This window comes from Ambystoma mexicanum, chromosome 3p (genome assembly GCF_040938575.1).
Source record: "Ambystoma mexicanum isolate Mex_15411 chromosome 3p, UKY_AmexF1_1, whole genome shotgun sequence".
Lineage (NCBI taxonomy): Eukaryota > Metazoa > Chordata > Amphibia > Caudata > Ambystomatidae > Ambystoma > Ambystoma mexicanum.
Window position 1 is genome coordinate 1,002,719,394 of NC_090925.1, and position 22,781 is coordinate 1,002,742,174.

Consider the following 22,781-nt stretch of genomic DNA (forward strand, 5'->3'; position numbering starts at 1 on the left):
TTAACCAACACCAGGAGTAACTGTTCCTATATAAATACTTATGGAATTGCATTATAGGAATGCGTCATTACCAGTTTATTGTGTTCACTATATTAGTTATTTCTTATCTTTATTAGTAACCCAGGGGGAACATTTGTGGCATGTCTATAGGTACTCAACCACACCCCATTGTAGATTGCCCTTTAACACCCCTTCAGTGATCTACACCTTCAGTTAAGCCACATCGTATTTGGTAATTCCTCGGGGTTGGGATTCTTACTATACTCCTCAGGAGGCACAGAGCCGATATTTCAAATATTATAGATCTGTGTTGTCTAACCCTCCTCTGAGCCAGCTGGAGCAGGTTCTCCTACATGGTGCACACAGATTACTCACTTCACACATGAACTCATAACATAAGTACTGAAAATGTAGGCAAGTACACACTCTCCCTGCCGACGCAAAATCTTCCATGGAACATAAGTACTATTGCTCTCATGTATAAGTGACAAAATATTTTTCTGAAGACTCATGTAGCAGAAACATACGGTTACTGGGGCAAGCAAGCACTCCTCGGATCATCACATTTGTCACCCAACGAGGAGTCCTCCATGGACATTATACTGGTGAATGGGTCGCTTTGCGATCCTGTCCAAGTCGGATAGCAGACACACCACAGTGGAGCTTTGAATGGGGACAGGCCCGCCACTCAGACAGTGGTGGCCTGAAACAGCGAGTGCAACGATGTGAACACAAGAACATTAAAAAGGCACCTGCAGGTAAATAACGACCAGGTGCAGCACCGGTTTGACAATATCTCGAACAACCACACCCTTCTTGCAGGACCTCAAAATCATATGTATGGACAGGCTGGTATTGTGCCTCAATTTGATTAGATAATCATCTTACAAATGCACAATCGTTGGTGCAAGATTGTGGTTTTTCTTCTTCAGAGGATTTTCGTTTCAAGGCCTTGTTACGCAGTGCTCTGGGATTCAATTGCTAAGCTTTGCTCTTTGAAAGCTTGCCTGCTATGCTGAAAGGACAGAATATCGGCTGCATATTTAATGGTCCTGTGGAGACAGAGCATTTGAATCCCATTAACCAGCAGTGCAGCTTGCTTTCAGGATTTTCGAACGGAGTGAGGGAATTGTCTTAATGTTTAATATGATGCAATGAAGTCCATTGGCGCAGCAGTGAACACTGGGCAGTGTAACTTCCCGTATATTAATTCTGTTCCATACCCATTATTAATACCTGGAAACAGTCAAATACAAAGATTTACAGGACTACAATGACTTGCACAAGATGACACAGTGTCCGTTCCAAACCATCAAGATCCTCATTTCACATGGTGGAAATGCAAAGAATTGGCATGCATTGAGGGTTAACTCCCTCAGCCCCAATAAAGAAAGTACTCCACACCAGATAAAATAAAGTGTTATGCATATGGTTTATAGAGGTCTATTTTTACACACACTTTTAACAAACGTCTAGATATTGTACATATGTAAAAATATATGATGAGCACACAGGCACACCTGACTCATGGTAACCTGTACGGTTGCACACGCTCTCTGTAGCTTTCATGCGTCCTGAGTGCCTAGGAGTGTATGCATTAAATATACAAATCCTGGTACACAGGGGTTCTGTGCATATGTACACATACATATATACAGGCACAGGAGGGAGGCGATGATTGCACGACTGGCGGACACCATATCACCCATAATCACCTGTGCGCACCACAGACATAAGATTCTCAATAGGATCCTTCTCACTTGCTCTAGAAGCAAACCAGAATTATAATCCCTAAACCCCCTGCCCACGCTCCCAACAGCTCTGCGGTTGACTAAAACCATCTTATTTTTTCAAAACTAAAACTGACCTTAAAAACTGTTCAGTTCCAATTTTTACTTTGTATAAATAAAGATCACTTTAACAAATTATCTAGTAGCACACCCCACCCTAAATATTGGTGGTGTGTATGCTGCCCTAGGCTGTGCCCATGATTCCATGGTGCATGCCCTTGTCAAAAGCAGTCTGTGCGCACACATTGCTTGTAGTGGTACTGTGATACACGTGGAAAACAAGTAACGTATTGGATAGCTGAAATGCTCTCCCACTCCTCCCCCCCCCCCCACTCACAGGGACAAACATTCAAAATGAGACACTGTAGTCCAGCACCTACTGTTCCCAGTTGACAAACCCTTCAGAGTGAAATCGGGTGCGCAGGAATGCAGGAAAAAAGCAGGTCAGACACTGCCGATTCCTCAGTACCTCGAAACCCTACACAGACAGGTGTGATCAGCCAAACTGGTCCTCATCCAAGTCTTTTATTGAGAGATCACTGGAATAACTCGGCACAGAGTACCAAAGAGTTATGCTCTCCCCCCCTCCCCCCCTTTCTGCATTTCACTTCACAAATACAGATATGTGCAACTATTCACCTCCATGCCTCAGGAAACTAACATTTGTAAAACTACAAAAAACGCCTGCAGGCAAAGATTTGTGGGAATAGAATTCAGCCCTTGCTATGATTGAGGGAAGTGAGAGCAGACCTGACAAAATACACTGAATGGGGAATCAAGTAGACTGGGGTGGCAGGGTGAGCAGGTCTGGGCATGCCTGCCAGGAAGGCAATAGGACAGCTATGGGACTAAATCCTGCAAGGCAAAATATGGCAAGCCAAACCTTGCCACACAGAATATCTTAACTTTCAATCATCAATGTGATGGGTTGGGTAAGAAGCAGGGAGGGGCATCTACTTGGCCAGGTGGCATAGACACTTGGGGAGCAGCATTATCACAGCGGATACAACAGGGCAAGTGTGGGAACCCAGAGGCGAGGACGCGGGTCCACATCAATAAAAGTAATGACATTATTGTGGTTTCCCCATCTGAAAAGCAGTTGGACAATAACTTCAGGATAAGCTGGAGAATTTAAGAGTAAAAAAAAAAAACAGAAATCAGTTGAAGTATGTTATTATGAAAGTTCAACACCACAAGCGAAATTGCTTGCACCATCATGCGTGCACTGTTCTGTCAGACATTTACTGCTTCTTGGTTTAAATTTCACAGCATTTTATCTTGCGCTATCTTGTCATACGTCTGGTAGCAGAGGGCTAAAAGATTTACAGGGAGAAGGCTTTAAGAGTAGAGCATAGTCGCAATCAAACCTAAAAAAATAATAATAATTCTCAGCTCCATTCATCTTCCTTGACAGTTTTATATTATGGATTTACATTTCCAATATTGTCAAATCGTACTCGACTTCCTCACTTTATGAAAAGCTTCAAATAATCCAGATAGGTTAAGACCTCCTACTCCGAGATTGGTGAAGTATTTCAGTCTTTGCAGTTTGGATGACAGGGATTGTGCTTGCCAGGACTACTGATATGGCAAAGGACAAGCACCCAGCTTCAATATTTTATGGCAAACAAAATTTTCACAGACACCTTTCCCATCTCATGAACCCTTAGAGAACTGCACCAAAACGAGTGTGTATGCAAGAGCAACACGTTTATATGGCAACTGTGTTGAGGACGAGAGAAAGCAGAAAAGAGACATACCAGACACTGATAGATGAAGGCAGAAAGTGCATGTTGAAAGGTATGGGATGGGTGACGTGGGGTTGAAGGCTGTCAAAAGGACAGATTTGAGACTATGTAAGTGACATTGGGTGATCCATCCACCAAGAGCCAGGACAAAAGGAAGACCATTGCGGTAGCATGACACATCACCAGGAGTGCCACTGTCACCTTGGAACAAAAATCAGGCATGACCAAACTGAGCTTGAAAAACCAGTAAGGAGGGCGCGTGGTCAAAGGGAAGGAATCCAAGGAGTTTCCATCCAGTCCGGAAGACCACATCAGGGCCCTGCCAACCCAAATGACAGGCCTTTGTGTGTTTATCATTTTTTTTTTCTCTCTTCTCTTCATTATTTAAAGCTGCTGAAAATAAAAGTGGAGTAACTGTCTCACTCCACCTGGCCTGTGGTCTCTGGTGTAAACCACACTAAAGTTTATAGAGTACTACGGATTTGTTTTTCTGTTTATTTGTGGTTTATTGGTCTCTTTATTAGTAGTTTTTAATGTGTCTTCCACCTGGTGCTCAAAGTCGAGTCTGTGCCTCAGGAACATAGATCTCAATGCTGTCTGCGCTTTCAGTGGCAGAGTTCTGTCGCACCGAGGCAGCCCGCTTTGCTGCCATTAGTCGCTTACGGGCTTCCTGGCGCTGTTTGTCCACAGAGTCTGAAGTTTTGTCCCGGTTGAGTGGGGCTTTAGGCTTGGCTGGCTTCTTTGGCACAGGTGGTGGCGGCCTCTTCACCTCCTTTAAAGAGACAGTAAAGAACAAAACAAAGTAAGATGCAATATCCTCATTCTGTCATGTGACCACTAGTGCCCCCAATAAAGATACACACTGAACAATCACCTCAAAAAAGCTACTAACATGTAACACGGGTTTACCTTGACAGCTATAACGCCCGGCCACCTTATAAGAATGCAGCCATTACCATTATATCTCAAGCAACCTACATTTTAGGCAAGATAGCCATAGGGGTATTAGCCTACTTGTTCGTCGAAAAACATTTGACCCTTTACTTTTGATGGAATTTGAGATTGTTTTCTTGGTCGAAACTCCGTCAAAATGTGTAATATGGGATACATTACTCACCGTAATCGTATTTCTGATGCTTGTATCTGCTTAGATTCACATGCTGTGCATAGGCCGACATCTAGTGGAAGCTGCGGAGTATTACAGTTTGTTTTTCGAAACTCGAAAATGGGCATCGACACAGGCGTGCCAGTAATACTATCCCTAGTGTGACGTCCACTGTACCCAAGATCCCTCACGCGTCTGGGATCCTCAGATTGTATTTTTTCTGACATGAGGAAGCATGAGGAGTAGCGTGAGTACAGATAATCCAAGCAGATAGACAGAAAGGTAAGACTACAAGCAATCATGCGCCTTCTCTCGGAGGGGAGGAAGGGTGGGTCGCATGTGAATCTAAGCAGATACAAGCATCAGAAATACGATTACGGTGAGTAATGTATCCCTTCTGAGGCTTGTGGAATCTGCTTAGATCACATGCTGTGCATAGATTAGCGAGCAGTACCCGAAGAAGGAGGTGGGATGTGAGAAGGGTCATGAGCAAACAGGTGTCTTAGAACCGCTTGTCCCACTTGTGTATCTGTCTTGGAATGAGTGTCAATGCAGTAATGCTGAGTAAAAGTGTGAATAGAGCTCCAAGTAGCTGCTTTGCAAATGGTGTCGAGGGGAACATTTGCAATGAAAGCCAGAGTGGCACCAATGCCTTTAGTAGAATGGGCCCTTGGCGTAAAAGGCAGAGTTTTTCCAGAAAGAGAGTAACACAGCTGTATACAGTTGATAATCCACTTCGAGATCGCGCCTTTAGAGACGCGATCCCCCTCTCTGCCTGTAGCTACGGAGACAAACAGTTGATCTGTTTTTCTTAGCGGTCTGGTTTTATTTACATAGTAGAGGACCGTCCTACGCACATCAAGGGTGTGTAGTTTCACCTCAGCCGAGCTTTGCGGGTTCTGGAAGAAAGCCGGAAGCTCGATGGACTGGTTTACATGGAATTTAGATATAAATTTAGGTGAGAACCTAGGGTGTGTGCGTAAAACCAGTTTGTCTTTGTGGATAATAAAGAAAGGATCCTGCACTGACAGAGCCTGAATTTCACTGACCCTTCTTATAGAGGTAATGGCTACTAAGAAGACCGTTTTATAAGTCAGGTGTTTGAGACTACTTTTATGCATGGGTTCGAAAGGGGGGCCCATGAGCTTAGCTAGCACCACATTGAGGTCCCATCCTGGCGGTGGGTTCGAAATAGGAGGGTGAAGTCTCTTTACTCCTTCCATGAAGGCTTTAACTACTGGTACTTTCCACCACGATACTTTGTTATGGGATGTGGTGTAAGCCGAGAGGGCTGCCAGGTGTACTTTCAGAGAGTTAAAAACCAAACCTGCGTCCAGCAGGTGGAGCATGTATGTTACAACGTTGGAAGGAGTGCAATCAACCGGGTTGATTTGTTTATTCTGGCACCAAATAACGAATCTCTTCCACTTGTCAAAGTAACAGTGCCTTGTGTTTGGTTTCCTGGATTCTTTTAGGATGTCCATACACCTCTGTGGTAAATTGAGATGCCCAAACTCTATGACCTCAGGAGCCATGCTGCCAGGTTCATTGAGTTGGGTTCCTGGTGCACTGTTTGACCTTGTTGCTGGGACAGTAGGTTGTACCAGGCTGGGAGTTTGATGGGCTCGCACAGCGCCATCCTGCGTAGGTGTGGAAACCATGGTTGTCTCGCCCACATGGGAGCAACTAGGATGAGCGTCATCGATTCCTTGTTCATCTTGTACACCACCTTCCTGATGAGAGGAGTTGGTGGAAAAGCGTACGCAAACATCCCTGACCAGTTCATCCACAGGGCGTTCCCTTGGGAGTCTGGCTGGGGGAACCTGGATGCAAATCCTGGGTATTGTTTGTTTTCGCTTGTGGCGAATAGGTCTATAGTGGGGAAACCCCACTGAGAGAAGAGATCTTCTATGATCTCTCTGTGAAGGACCCATTCGTGTTCTTCTGGGAGGGAGTCTCTGCTTAGGGCATCCGCTAGGGAATTGAGCTCCCCTGGAACATGTTGTGCTGATAGGAAGATGTTCCGTCTGAGTGCCCATATCCAGATTTTCTGGGCAAGCTTGGACAGATTTGGCGAACGAGTCCCTCCTTGTTTGTTCAGATAGAACATGGCTGTCGTGCTGTCCGTCCGGATCTGCACCGACAAGTTTAGTAGATGGGGCTCGAACGCCCGAAGCGCTCGGAATACTGCCAGAAGCTCTAGCAGGTTGATGTGGTTCTTGGCTACTGAGTGAGACCAGAGACCCTGAGCTGTGTGGTGGAGATGGTGAGCTCCCCACCCAGTCAGGCATGCATCTGTAGTTACCACTGCCTGTACTTCGGGATCGTAAAAGGGTTTTCCCCTTGCGAGATTCTCTTTTGTCCACCAGTGTAAGCTCTGTACGAGTGTTGGCGAAACGACCACTAGATCGTCCCACTGACCACTTGCCTGAGACCACTGTTTCGCCAACCATTCCTGCATGGGACGCATGCGCAGACGCGCGTGGGGGACCAGGTAAATGCATGACGCCATCATGCCCAGTAACCGCATTGCTTTGCGTACCGTTATTTGTTGACCTGACTGATAATGTGGAATTTGCAGTAGTATATTCCGAATTCTCTCTTCCGAGGGGAAGGTCAACCATTTCTGAGTATCTAGGATTGCTCCTAGGAACTGTTTTGAGGTGCTTGGCACCAGGCTTGACTTCTTCTCGTTGATAGAGAAGCCTAATTCCTGGAGGAGGTCGATAGTCCTCTGAATGTTTGACCTGCAAATTCTTGGGGTTTCCCCCGTTATGAGCCAGTCGTCCAGATAAGGGTACACTGGGATTGCCTCCCTGCGTAGGTGTGCAGCTGCCACCGCCAGTACCTTGGTGAATACCCTTGGTGCTGAAGCTATCCCGAAGGGCAGTACCTTGAATTGGTAGTGGCGACTGTCCACTTTGAAGCGCAAGTATTTTTTGTGCGCTGGGAGCATGGAAATATGAAAATAAGCATCTTTCATATCCAAGGTTGCCATGTAGTCCCCCTTTTTTAGGAGGGGGATTACCTCTTGTAGCGTGGTCATACGGAATTTTTGGGGCTTGACATACTTGTTGGCAGGCCGTAGGTCCAATACTGGGCGCATTGTCAAATCTTTCTTTGGCACAAGGAAGTAAGTTGAATAGATACCCTTGTTTACCTGGTGTCCTGGGACGAGTTCTATCGCGTCCTTTTCTAGCAGAATGGCAATCTCCTCGAGAAGGATCTTCTGATGTTCTAAGGAGTGTACTCTTTGTCGTGGAGGGTGGTTCCGGGGACGCTGCAGTAATTCTATACAATATCCTGTGGACACTGTTGACAGCACCCATCTGTCTGAGGTGATCCCTTCCCAAGCCTGGGTGAAGTTGGAAATGCGTCCCCCTACTGGGGTTGCGTGAGAAGGGATCCTGAACTGAGCGTCACTGCTTTGGCGGAGGCGTGCCACCTCCCTTGGTGGGGCTGCCTCTGCCTCTTCCACGCCCTCTCTTGTTACCCCTGCCGTAACTTTGGGTAGACTGCTGGCTGTTGTTCCACTGTGTACCCTGTACCTGGGCATAGTTGCCTCTTTGTGAATTTTGGCCGCGTGGGCGACGAAAATTACTATCCCCCCTCTGGTTAGGGGGTTTGTTGGTTAGTTGGCCAAGGGATTTCAGTGTCTCGTATTCGTCCTTGGCGTTTTTAAGTGCGTCTTCGACCGCTTTCCCAAACAATAGATCGGGTTCCACCTGCTTGTCTATTAATGAAGCCTGAGTTTCTGTTTTGAACCCCGACTGCCGTAACCACGCATGTCTTTTGATAACAGTACCTTCTGCTATCAATCTTCCTGCGTTGTCCGCGGCATCGAAAGTTGCTTTTAATATGCAACCAGACAGGGCACTTCCTTCTGCCGAGATCCGAGCCAATTGGCCCTTTAACGGTTCAGGAGCAGAGGCTATGAGCGCCGCGACCTCTTCCCATTGATGGCAGTTGTAGCTGGCCAACAGGGTGGTGGAGTTAGCAATCCTTGCTTGGTAGGCGGACGTTGAGGCTACCTTCCTGCTAAACCCGTAAAGTTTCTTGCTCTCCTTGTCGGGAGGAGCTTCTGATGAAGATAAGGGTGTTCCAGCCCTCTTCCGAGTGTTGGTAACAACTAGGGAGTCTGGTTTAAGATGTCCTCCTATATAGAGAGGGTCAGACTGGGCTGCCCGGAAAAGCTTTTCGACCCTGGGGTTGACTGCTCTGGTGAGGTTTGGGTTCACCAGGGACGGATCTATTCTTCGTTGGATGGATTTAAGGATAGGGATGGTCTGAGCGACCGGCCTCCTCTCTCCCACCAACTCTTCTGCGAAGTCCCTTTCCTCCTGTACACCGTGGGTGTCGATGTGAAAATGTTCTGCCGCGCGAGCGAGAACCTCATTAAGGAGGGGCTGGTTATTGACTGGCGAGTCGGTAACTGGGGCTTCGTTCTCTACCGGGGAATCTACTCTGTAAATTTCCTGCTCATCTTCTCCCTCCTCCTGATCCTCATCATCCGCATAGTATTCCGTCCCCGCTTGTTCCTCCATAATGTCAAACTCCTGGTCCCCCCTCGGGGAATGGAGTAGAGTAAGGCTGCACCTCGAAGGGTTCAGGTCTTTCGAACCGGGCCTTTTTACTTAGGGGGATAGGATCAGTGGAACCTGAGGGTGTGGCCCCGTGAGGGTCATACGAGAGGAAATGCTCTGGATTCTTGTCGTAGAAATCAGCCAAGGAAGACATCCTTGACATGATCCTGTCTATGTCTTCACTGGACCATTCTTTGGAACAGGGTATGACTTTAGTAGGCAATTTAGGGGACTTATCAAGGGTACCCTTGCTGGATGTTGATCTCTCAGTAGACTTGTATTTAACTGTTTGCTTAGGGGGGGGAAGGATGGTCGTACAGGAGTGGAAGAATGTGCTTTCCGCTGTTTCGCCCCCTCCCCGTGCGTGGAAAAATGTTTTCCCTGTCCCTTGGAGGCCCCGGAGACTTACGACGCCTGGCGTCGAGGATCGGGAGAGGTATCTGTGTTTTTCGAGTGTGGGGCCTCGCTGGTGTTAACTACGGGCTCCAACTCTTGGAGCGCGGCCTGGGGGTGGAAGTCGTCTTCGTCCTCCGACGATCGAACTTCCGTTAGTCTAGGGAGCGAGGCTTTCTTGGCAAGAGTGGATGATTGCCTTGCGTCATGAGGCGATCTCGATCGAGAGCGCCCAGAGGACACCGAGTCGGACGGTTCTATCTGTGCCTCTTTCCGAGAAGTCAACGTCGTCGAGGTTCGGTTGGACTTAGTGTGCTTAGTGTGTGTAGGGTGTGTAGCGCTTGCGTCGCCGGGGTCTTCCCCATAGCCGCCCTGCCGGACGACCTTCCGAGGTCGGGGACCTGCGCTCGGCTGTCTTTCGACGCCGTAATGCCCTCGCCGTCCGAAAGTACGGCGTCGCTGCCATCGCTGAAGGCGCCCTCCGCTGCCATGGCCGCCTGCCTGGTGTGGTGGGCCCAACGCTTAGTCGAACGGTCCTTAAGTGTCTTAGGTTTAAACCTACTACACGCTCTGCAGTTCGCTTCGGGGTGGTCCCTCGGCAAGCAGAGATTGCACGTGGCGTGCCTGTCGACCCAAGGGTATTTGCGGTTGCACTTGGGGCAGAATTGGAAAGGGGTACCCTCCATACGCACCTAAAGGCAGCGGGATGGTAAGTGTATGAAATATATAAGATAAGGTGTACTTATATACCATACCAAGAGTGAAGAGCATGTTCCACCCCCCACTCTCCCTACTTGCAGGGCCGAGGCCAGCGGCCTACCAGGCCCGGGCCGAGGCCAGCGGCCTTCCGAGGCCCAGATCCGTCGTGCGGCAGCCGACGGTCGATGTCTTCTCCAGCCGTCGTCGAGTGTCGAGGGTCGACGTAGGGGTGGGGAAGGATGTCAAGAATTATAATTTTCAATTATTAGCAAAAGTATGGCTAAGGCCAGGGGACTCCGCAATATGCTTCCGACCAGTATGGCGGAAAAAAACAATCTGAGGATCCTAGACGCGTGAGGGATCTTGGGTACAGTGGACGTCACACTAGGGATAGTATTACTGGCACGCCGGTGTCGACGCCCATTTTCGAGTTTCAAAAAACAAACTGTAATACTCCGCAGCTTCCACTAGATGTCGGCCTATGCACAGCATGTGATCTAAGCAGATTCCACAAGCCTCAGAAATATATATATATATATAAAAAGGGAGTTGTGAGGGGAACCCCCACCCTGCATTTTTGACCACAAAACCAGCACAAATAATTCTGACAAATGTGAAAATGTCAAATAATGTTGACCAAGTAGAGACCTAAACCACCATAGGTAGTATCCTAACAGCAGTTGATAAGAACAGATGGCCACCAGGAGCCACCATGTCACACACTGCTAGAACGGTCCCCCCATAACTACCCTGTTCAGTCCCCTGCTACCAAAAGAGCCCCATTGCAGCCCTCTGCGCCAAAGCACTGACTTTGTTCCAAGTATAAAGTATCATGGAGTAAAATAATAGAATTAAAAAGGAAAAGGAGTTCCTAAACTCTGCTAAACTTTGTAAATATCTTCTTCATGACACACACACTTGTTATCTTTAGTTCATATTTCCTTTTACCTACTTTCGCCTCTCTCCACCCCTTCCCACAGGGTGAATGTAAGTGGGGAAAAAGAACTAAGAAAAATAAAGATACTAAATTCCTTACTCCGACAAAAAAAGTATTTACAAGAAAGCATGATCCACGTGGCGTTTCTGTGGAGGTCAGAAAAAAGGCAATTATTCTGGATAACCAGGCTTGCACTTTTACAGACTTCTTCTTTGTGGTGCTTGGCTTTGCTTCTTAATGCTGAGAGAACAGTTTGGGGGCTCCTGGTGATAAGCTTCCATTAAAGCATGTGTCCTCCACGATCAAACAATGTCAGAAAAAGACGTGTGGGTCTGTACATCAGACAGTAAACGGATTCTCACATACCTACAAATTTCTACAGTTGAAAACGTATAGAAAGGGGCACAACTAACCTTCCAAGCCCCCGTCGTTAAAAAATAGAGCCACTCAGATTTAGGGGATGTTGCCTTGCTATTATGCACTTAACCTAGTTATCTCAGTTTGCATGGAGTTTTGATTTAAAAAAAAAATCGTTGAAGTTTACTTTTTAGATTTATAGAACAAAGAAATCTGATTCCATGGTCGCCGCAAAAATCCTGCAGCAAAAAATATTTTACTTTGTGGGTTTTCTTCACTTTATATGCAGGGGAGCACCTGCCTGCAATCCCCCATACAATAACTAATTACCCTACCTGCCCCATATGCATGAAAAGTGCAAAAATACATTTTCAAATATTTAATCTTTTTTGCCAGGGGATTTTAGGAATAAAATGAAAGGCTGCCAAAAGCCCATTTACTGACGAAAAAAAGAAATACAACTCGACAAAAACTCAATGTGATCGGTATATTCAACTTCGCAAGAGAAAACAAGAAAATCATACACTGCAAACTTGAGCACTTCAGGGCACAGAAAAAGGAGCTTAGAGAAACAGTTAAGCTCCAGGATCCGAGAGGGAAGAGCAGCTTTTATGCAGTGAGAGGGGAGGCAGAATAAGGATGTGCGTTGGCAGCAGAGTGGTTGATTGTAACGCTTGAAGAGCTATACTGGTAGGCATTCATCCTTTGAATGCTGCAATGATGACAAAGGCTTGGTGTGTGGGAAGAACCATGCCAAGAGTACCACAAATGGCAGACAGAATGTCTCCAAATTATGCCAAAGGGCCATGGTACATACGTGTCCAATATTATTCCTTTAAATTCATTAGAATCAAATCAAAAAATGGTTGACTCTAAAAAGGTGGGCAGTTAACTCAACAAAGTGGACGAGGATACCCTCATGAACGCAAGAAAACCTCGAGCCGATCACATGCGGAGATCCTGCCTTGCGGGTCATTGTTGTGCTCAAACCTTTTATTTTCACCATCCTCTCCTTGATATTTCCCATAACTGAACATTAGCACGTCCCGATAGCAGCATGCAAATCCCCAGACTCGGCTGCCTCCACGCTGCTCCATGCTCACCTTTTTCTCTGGCGTCTCTGCTAGCTGCCAGCTGTTTGACTTGAGTTGGTACAGCTCGTCGAACTTCATGCTGATGTCCTCAATGGTGAGTTGCAAGAGGTCCCAGAAACCAGCCAGGTCTTGGGCAGTGGGCCGAGGGTTGGCATTGGGATTCTACAAGAATATGAGTAGCAATAAATTAAAAAAGGATGCAAAATAGAAAAGTGTAATCAATATTCAGAGACTTTATGGGCAGTGAAAGGATGCATGTCATTTGGGGAAAGATTTAGTTGTGAACCTGTAGAATCATGAAACCCAACCAAAATGTACTACTTGGCGAGGGGGCGAGAATCTCAAACATGAAAATAAAATTGTAGGGGAAGTGTATTGAAAAAATACAAAAAGGCAGTGTCAATAAGATAGGAATACATTCAACTTAGATTGCAGATGGATTGAAACAATAGACATGGTATGGTGAAAGGTACAGAAATCCTCCACTAAACGGGCCAGTGAGTGCCCTAAAGTGCTAATGACTAATGAACAGCAGAACTCACCAAGTTCTGCTCACAGAGGCCTCGGAACTGCTGGAACTTCTGTGACATGAGAAGTTGGGCACTTCCAACAGCACTAAGCACCTTCCCGGTCACTGCAAGAAGAATACAGAGTGTTTAGGAAAGCCAGAGATCAACGGAAGAACATGCACCCTTTGCAATACATGTTCGTGTCAATGTGTCCATGTGTCAGCCAGCCACACACAGGAATAACTCAGCATGACAAACACACAGTTCAAATGATTTGGTGAAAACTGAATCATAAAGTGCTAATGATCTCATCATTTCTTTCAAATTAGGAAACAAGATATAAATCGACAATAACACTAAATACTAAAATGCCGAATGCTAGTTTTTAAGAGTAAGCGCAAAGAACACAATGACTGCAAGTAAAGGTAGTTCGGAGATGTAACACATTAACTATGTTTGAAGACACTCATTTATTCTTTTGTAGATACAAGGTAGGTTTGAGGGGCACATTTTATAATGCACTTATACACGGATGAATGTTGCAGACACGAAAACATGTGAAAGAGCGTTTCACACATCTAGTTCAGATAGGTTAAATACTATTTACTTGTCAGTGCGATGAATTGTTTATAAAAACATAATCCGTACTCCAACGCAAGCATTTTATAACCAAGCTTTATTTCCTGACTTGGGAACAGATTTACTAGAGCTTCATAGCCAGTGCGCACTAACTGTATTAACGGTTATGAAACCTATCGTGGTCTAACTGTCGATGACTGCAGCTGCTCCTGCAGCCTGTAAAAAGGTATCTGTATCATGGGAAGGGAGTGTCACCTCTTGGGCGATTCAGGGCACTAGAACGTGAGGATGTTTGTGATTATTTCACTGTACAAGCCGTTTGTGCTTTACTATGGTGTTGGAATAGAGCATAAGCAAAGAAGGACACCAGGAAACACCACAATACATTTCTTGGCAGTCATTTGTAAAGAGGTCTGGAGTGCATATTTTCCATTGCATTGCTATTGCAGCAGACAGTGGGAGAGGAGCGTGTCGGAACGAGATTGTTGTGGACATCAGGATTCTTGAAGCCACTGTCTTGCCTCCTAGCAAATCTAAACCAACGAACGCCACCTTGAAAATGGTGCAGTCATCTCTGTGTAGTTTGATGTGAGGAGATAGCACAGAGGCATACGAAATGTTGTTTGATCCAAGTCTAAGGGTGAAAGCAAGCAGGCCATTTGAAGGCAGGCAACCTGACGCATTTACTTCAATGGGTGGTATTCCAGTCTGTGATCCTCACCTTCCCACTCATTAAGTGTGATAAATGATTGTGAATGTAGCTTGGTTTCCGTACAATAAGCACAACACCCATCAGAATATGAGATTTCTATGAACTTTAATGGACATTAGTACCCGGCAGGCAGATGAAGCAATGTTACAGCACCCGCGCGGTTGGCTGGAATGCGGGCATTACTAGCCTGTGAATCCCTCACCACAGTGGGTTTCCGCAGCGATCTTTCATCTTCTGGAAACCAACATCTTTTCTGGCGGCCATGGAGAAGGGACTGGTCATTTTCTACGTTAACTTTTTTTTCCAATTTTTTGAATGGCCGCAATGGAAAGGGAGAAGGGACTATCTGTAGTCCCTTCGTCCGTTACATGGTGACCATCTTATTGGTTTCTTTTTTATTTGTATTTTTTTTTTTACTCTTTTCAATGGCCGCCATGGAAAGGGAGAACAGACTTTGTTTCCACTTCCATGGCAGACATTTTCTTTTCTTTCCTTTTTTCGGTTGCGAAATGCCTGAGCGCCTTGCAACTGAAGAAAGGTGCTTTTAATACCCCGGGTCCCACAGGCCGGGTACTAACAGGAATAAGCACCTCCACGGGGGAGGTGGGGGGGGTTCACTCAGGCCTGTAACTATTTGCCCGGGCATTAACGGACATTGTAATTCCCCCTCCCCCCATCCAGCGCCCCCCCCCCCACACCCCATGGCTCAGGGTTTATTGCTTAATTAGCACAGGCATTCCATTATAGACCTCCTATAAGCCAATCAATGCTCGGAATACAGTCTATAACCTGAGGTACATAACTCATTTCAAACGGTCTGACAAGCAGCATATAAACCATTCGAGCGGTGTGTAAAAGCAGAGGAGCATTTGCTGTTCAATTTTGCAAATTAAAAAAAAACAGCAATGAAACAAAAAGGTGTAAAGTTGGTCACTAGTTATATGGCCATTAAATTCACATTGAAAGTCACTTGCATGTTTGTTTCACCGAACCACAATCAAAACTTCCATTTTAGTTGGATAACTCCATGTGATAGCCTTTTGTACTTCAGGGAGGTAATTATAACTTGGGATAATGACCCTTCCAACTTCTAGCCCTCCAAGAAACTTGTACTGTGCATCACTTGTGAAATAAATGTGTCAAAGGGGAAACCCAGAAAGTATTTAATTGATTTTTGAGGTGGGGGGAGGGTTTAGGAAGTGCTCATTTGGCGTACCTACACTTCACTTGCGTAAAAATGTATCCTTGCAGGTCTGGATAATAAAAATAAATAAATAAAAAAAAGTCTTAAAACAGATGTTCCTTACGCAGTAATAGTCTTTCTAGTGCTTGTATCAGTTTAGAGTCATGTGATATGCATATGCTGCCAGCCAGTGGGTAGTCTGGAGTATTACAAGTTGGTTTCCTTCTACAGTAAAAGTAGGCATCAACAGCAACATTCCAGTCATACTTTCCATATACTGCGTTTACGCATATCCACCATGCTCCTTGGTGACTAAACCCTCAGATTGTTTTCTGTACTTGTATTGTACTGTAGAAGTGTGTAGTGTGGCACTGTTTTGTGGTGTGGCTTAGTATTGAGCGGTTACCCCTCATTAATATTCATGAGATAAATTTGCATACAAAGATTCTAAATGTATGCAAATTCTCACGAACATTAATTAGGGACATCTTGAAAAACCCGTCAAGATGATGGCCTATGAGGCCTGAAGTTGGACAACCCTGCTCTAAACAGATACAAGTACAACAAAGACTAATGAGTTTTCTGGGGCTTGCAAATCAGTTTAAACTTGCGCGCCTTGCATAGACTAGTGAGCAGGGTTTTATAATTGAGAAAGTGGATATACTGATGGCATAGCCAGAAACTAGTAACTGCAGCATTGCTTGCTCCACCCGAGAATCATCCCATGTTTGGGTATAAACACAGTCGTTTTTGTAAATGTGTGTACTGAAATCCATGGTGCAGCTTTGCAAATAATGTCAAGTGCAATATTCTCTAGGAAAGCAAAGTTTGCTCACATCCCTTGTGTCGATATGGGGTTGTTGGGAAGGCCTTTTGTGCAGGTCATTAGTGCTCTTGTATAGACTGTACACTACATTGGGAATACTGGATTTCGATACATGGTTATCTTTTTGTCCTTCTGCAAAGGAAACAGAAAACTGGATTGCGACTCCTCTATGCAATACAATCTGTGCACGTTGCTGGCTTTTGGAGAAAATAAACAAGCTGGCAGTTTGAATGATTGACAAGACATTTTGAAATTAAACTTTATAGAAAATCTTGATTGTATTCTGAAAACCACATTGTGTATGTTACAAAAGGCTTGTATGACAGGGTTTGTAACTCACTTACCTTCTTATTGGGCAACTTTGCATGTGATCTTTCAGAGAACCTGTATGTACTGGTCCAAATGGAGGAATCATTAGTCTGTGTAAGACTTAAATTTCAGTTTCAGTCTGGAGCCAGTCTGGAGCCAGCCTGTCGGGTGTATGTGCTGAAGTCCTTTCATGAAGGATTTAATGATCGACACTTTCCACCATGAATCTTTGTGCTGTACTGAAATCTATGCCGCAAGTAGGGCAAGATGTACCTTAAGTGAAATTAATACGAGACTAATATGTACGAAGTAAAATAAGTTTCTCCAGCATTGGATCTTTCATAGATTCAGATGCTTGAATATTCCCCGTCATCAGACTGGGACTCCTCGGTGATACAAATAATTATTAACATTTTTAATATTACACACACATTGCTACATAGCAATGCATGCACATAGCCCATTATGGCCTATGAGCCATTCCATTGTGTAGTCCCTCCACCTCACTTTGGTCCTTTATGACCCCAGCAAATGAGGTGGCAGGGCTTAAAGCTCCACCCTCAGCAGCCATCTTCAGATTTTTCACCACAGTCTAACAGACATAGGGAATCCTCAAGCTCTCCGATAGGGTGACCAGACTTCCAAAACAAAAAACCAGGATGACCAACATCATAAAAGAGGGACTAACCCATTGCAGCCCACCAATTACCGCCCCTGCCGCAACACGCCCCCACAACCACCACCCAACCATATTTCCAGCAGTTCTCCTTTCTATAAACTGCATATGATCTCATTTGTGCAGTTTTGTCTGTGAATCATGCCATGTTAATTCAAAACAAGTGTTGGCTCTAATTGATATTACATGGCTTGCTGTACAACTATTTCCAAGCCAGTCTCTGTGGCACAGTCAGTAAGTTTTTTGACTTGCACCTGAAAGGTTGGGGGTTCGAGCCAAACCTCCAACTTTAAAAGTCTGAAAGTCTTGTGATGAATAATTACGGTTTTAATTACCGTAGCCACCCAATCATGCAAACCCCAGACAGGGTTTTTAAAATGAAAAAACTCCTGGGACCCCGGGACGTAGCGTGATTTCCCGGGAAAACCGGGACATCTGGTCAGCCTATCTCTGAGCTCTTCGATTCTTTTTCTACTTTTTGTGTGGTATATATTTTTCAAGTATATTCCATTTTGTTCCCCCCCGTTTAGGGGCTTTGGTCTCAGGTGGTTTTTGAGACAAATCTCTTGTTTTTGACCCAAAATCGTGTAAACCTTCTCTTCAGAATGGCTGCATCTTAGGCTGTTAAGAAGCCTTCCCTGTTCAGGGACTGCTCGAGGTGCAAGAATAAGTTAGTCTACATGAAAGACGCTCCCCTTGTATCCACATGACATTCAGAAATGTGCTATTTGCAAGATTTTTTCCAACAAGACTCTTCAGGACAGGCAAAGAAGACTCCTCTTACATCTGGAAGCCAGGAATCAATCTTCGGACGAAGAGTCTGTTATAACAGCTCCTGTCCACTCCAGTATTCCATCTGAGAGGCAAACCTCAAAGAGAAGGTCCTCTTCAGTGGAAAGGAGTGCCAAAAGTAAGTGGAAGCTGGAGTTAATACCCTTTCTACCGCCACTGGACTCCTCGAGTCAGAAAAAGTCACATTCATGAGACAAATCTACCTCCAAAGTTAAGGAGGAGTTTGCAAAAAGACAGGGGAAGCATTAGTTGATGGGGAAACCGTCCACGAGCGATGGGAAAGATAAAGGCCCGTCGTCGGCCACACCATCAACGAAACCCTCATCGATGACGATGACACATAAGACAGTCTACGGCAAGATCCTCATCATCGGATTTATCGTCCAGTCATCAATGAAGCAAAAACACCATTCGTCCATGAAGCACTCCACAAAACGCTCGTTGACGGGGGAGCGACCATCCAAAACACATTTGTCGACGAAGCACTCGTCGACGGGAGAGAAACCATCCAAGCCACGTTCGTCGAGGGAACTATCATCGGCGGGACGCTCGTCGATGAAAGTTCCGTCGAACACTGAGGAATTGGAGCCTGAGGCGCCTTCCACTCACGCCAAGGTGTCACCTGTCATTGAGGACAGTTTCCTTGAGGCAGCTGAACCAATGGTAGCGCAAGTTTCTCCTTTGGGGGACATGGCAGAGCTTCCTGATGTAATTCTCCAGGAGGAGGTTTCAGAAGCATAAGTGGTGGAAGAACAACCTTGTCTTTCCCCTAAGGCAGCTCTTTACGGAAGAGGCAGACTATCCTCATGACCCGATACTGATGTTGTCCGTACAGAGGATCATGGATGAGTTCTACAGGCGTCAAAGGGAGAAGAGCATGCTGTCTGATCCCTTAGGACCGGAACCCCGTAGGAGAGACACGTCTCCAACTCCAGGCACATCAAGAAGTTCACCTCATAGGAGTAGACCTCAGAAGAGGGCACGATCACCAGAGCCTCCTCGAAGGTCTAGGAGCAGGACTCATAGTGCTTCACCGACAAGGGTCCCATCACCACCATCATCGCATAGACCTCGATCTCCGGATAGGGATCCCACAATGGTGCTGCCCTCTGTTTCAGTCTTGGATTGGCAGGAGGATCCTTTTACAGAATTCTCTGACCCAAAAGAAGGCGAAATTACACAGGAGCCTGATGCAGCCAGTGAGTGGGACGAGTACATCGTCGAGAAGCCCAGTAGGAGAGATTCACCAGAAGATGCTTTGCCTCTGGATGATCTGGTTTCTTTCCACATCATAATAGGCAAGGCTGCAGAATTGTTCAAAATTCAGGTTACATCAGAGGAAAAGAAATCAGTGCTTTATGAGCACAGGGACAACCGCAGGAGGATGATTACCACCATTCCTCTCCTCGACACCATCTGGGAGTCCGGATCCAAGATCTGATCTACACCCTTGTCTACCCCGGCTCTGGTGTCCAGACTAGAGAAGAAATATAAAGCGCCTGAGTCTGCACCGCTTTGCTTGAGAGGTCATACAAAACGGACTCAATTGCATCTAGGAAGAAGCTTGCCAATCCTGCTTCGCCGCTGTCTGCACCACCGGTCAAGGACGGGTGTAAGCTAGAAGCCATGGGCAGGAAGGTATCAGCTTCGGCGTCACTATCAGAGCGGGTAATGCGATGGCCATGACTGCGAGATATGATTGCGAGCTTTCGTTACGCATGTCCAAATTGGCCTAAGCAGTTACCACCAGAGCTTCAGGAAGAGGCTAGATCGATAATCGTCGATGTTGAAGCAACCTCTGATCATATGATCGACGCAGCGCTTGATGTGGCCGAATCAGGCTTCAGACAGATGGCCCATGGCACAGTACTCAGAAGGCAGGCCTGGATGAAGGTTACTAATTTCAGGCCTGAAGTCCAAGCACAGATATTGGACATGCCCTTTGATGGACAAGAGCTCTTCGGGAAGAAATAGACGACCACCTGAAGGGAATCAAATCAGACACGGACACGGCCCGAGGCATCAGTTCTTTAAAGGACAAGGATAAGGACCGTCGGTCTTTTCGCCCCTTTAGGGGCTCATCTTCTAAATACAGAGGGTACGGCCGCTCCTCTTATGGTCGGAAGGCGCAAGGAAGCACGTACCAAGAGAACAAGTATCAATCCGCCAACAGATACTCCCATAGAGTCACAAGGCAAACAAAACTGACTATCCGATTCCGTCCCCTCAACGTCACACCCCGGTGGGGGTGGGGGGGGAGGGGGGAGGGTAAGCCAGTTCTTCCAACACTGGCAGTCTATTACATCAGACAAATGGGTGTTGCAGGTGATCAGAGAGACCCCCGGCCCCCCCTCCCGCCCCCCCCACTATTGTTGAGGTAGTGCATGGCCACTGTATTGTTCGTCAGAATCAGGACCGTCTTCCCCCGCACAGACGGCGGAAAAGCCTTCAGGGCTAGCCCGACGGCCCTCAGTTCCAAAAGAGTGATATGGAGTCTGGACTCAGACGGAGACCAACGACCGTTGACTCAACTCGTTGGCATGAGCTCCACATCCCGTGAGGGATGTGTCCATCACAATCGTCATCTCCGGCCAGGGTAGCCAAAATGGAGCCCTCCATCAGATTGCCTTAGACGGCCCACCACAGAAGATCCTGGGCGACCGAGGGCAGCACCTGAACGGGATCCGACATCCTGCCGGAGGACTGTGACCACTGCATCTTGAGAGCCCACTGCAGAGATCTCATCCGCAGCCTGGCCTCTGGCTCCAGGAGAATGCAGGATGCCATGAGACCGAGCAACCTCAAGAACTCGAATGCCGGGAGACTCTGGGCCTGTTGAAACTTGTTCACCATCTGCAGAATGTGATGTGCCCTCACCTGGGGAGGAACACACAGCCCCAGGGATGTGTCGAGCACTGCTCCGATGTACTGGAGCCGCTGGGTAGGTATCAAGTGGGACTTCTTTAAATTGAGGGAGAAGCCCAGCCTGTGAAGGGAGTGGCAGGTGACTGACAGATGATCCAGGACTTGCTCGGGAGAGCGCGCCCTGATCAACCAATCGTCCAGGTAGGGGTATACGTGAATCCCCCTTTCCTGAGATATGCTGCCACCACCACCATGAGCTTGGTGAAGACCGTCGAGCGGAGGTCAATCCGAACGGCAGGACCCGAAACTGAAATTTCGAGTCGCCAACCGCAAACCTCAGGTACTTCTTGTGCTTGGGATGAATCGGCACATGAAAGTAAGCGTCCTTGAGACACCAACCAGTCCTGAAGTTGAAGGGCCTGGAGGACTTGAGAGAGAGTAACCATCTTGAACTTGCACTTCCTGAGGAGCTTGTTCAAACCACGCAAGTCCATGATGGGTCTCAATCCCCAGTCTTTTTTCGGGATCAAAAAATATGGGGAATACCATCCCTTGTTCCTCTCCGCTACAGGCACCAGTTCTCTGGTGCCTTTCTCCAGCAGGGATTTGATTTCCTGCGCAAGGAGCGGATCCGGACCCTTCAAGGAGATTCCCTGGTGGATTGTTGTGAGGCATCTGCCAAAAAGGAAGACAGTAGCGTGGGCTATGATCTCCAGAATCCACACATCTGAAGTAATGGCACGCCATTCCACAAGATGCTGCACCTGCCTTCCCCCAACCAGCGTACCATGGGACACGGCCTCATGTCTGAGCTGAAGCGGCTGTGGCAGTGCCTGAGGGCAAAGCGGCAACTACCCGAGCGGCCTTGGCACCTCGAGTACCCTATTTTCCACCTCTGGTACTCCTACAGTGGCCCCTTTGACTTGCAGCTCCCCTCGATCTACCAAAGGAAGAGTAGTATCGAAAGGAACCTCCCCTCCATTGCTGTCCCCTAGGACGAAAAGGCAGAGGGTGGCGAACTGCAGCGCTCAATGACTTTGGTGCAGCTTTGGAGACCTGCAACCTCTCAAGGCTCTCGTCAGCCATGCTGCCAAAAATATGGACACCATCAAAGGGCATGTTGAGAAGCGGGGCTTGTACGTCAGGAGCAAACCCCAACCTCCGTAATCACGCAGATCTGCGCATCACGGTGCTCGCCACCATGGACCGGCTGACAGTGCCATGTCCAGACCCGACTGAAAGGATTCACACATGGCATCCTTGCCATCCTGAACGAGGGCAAGAAAACCATCCCGTTCCTCCCCTTCGGGAATATGTTCAGCCGCCAAAGACACACAATTCCACAGAGTATGAGTGAAGCGTGCTAAGGCACACACAGAGTTGGCTGCCTGTAAAGCCATACCCCCGAAAGAAAAAACTTTCTTCGCCCAGCCATCAAAACGTTTGTCGTCCCTATCGGGGGGGATGGTTGGGTACGACGCCTGCTTTGCTGGGGCCGTAGCCGCCTGCACCACCAAACTCTCCGGAGTGGGGTCGCTACTGGCTGGACGGTATTTTTTCGGCAACGACTTGCTCACAGCCGGGAGACTCTCCGGAGCAGTCCAAGCCGCTGCTACCCTCCTCT

At 46.9% G+C, this 22,781-nt stretch overlaps 1 protein-coding gene across 10 annotated transcripts in view; it reads right to left on the reverse strand.

The window, feature by feature from the left end:
* Positions 1–1,413: 1,413 nt before the first annotated feature.
* The window catches only part of DLGAP4 (DLG associated protein 4), a 1,951,934-nt gene continuing 1,930,566 nt past the window's right edge, over positions 1,414–22,781 (reverse strand). For all 10 annotated transcript variants that reach the window (XM_069652304.1, XM_069652305.1, XM_069652307.1 and 7 more), the window contains 3 exons: positions 13,249–13,340; positions 12,716–12,868; positions 1,414–4,310 (listed from right to left, as the gene is read on the reverse strand). In XM_069652304.1, the coding sequence (XP_069508405.1) occupies positions 4,092–4,310; positions 12,716–12,868; positions 13,249–13,340 (464 nt within the window). In that variant the 3' untranslated portion in view covers positions 1,414–4,091. The remainder of the gene's footprint in view (positions 4,311–12,715; positions 12,869–13,248; positions 13,341–22,781) is intronic.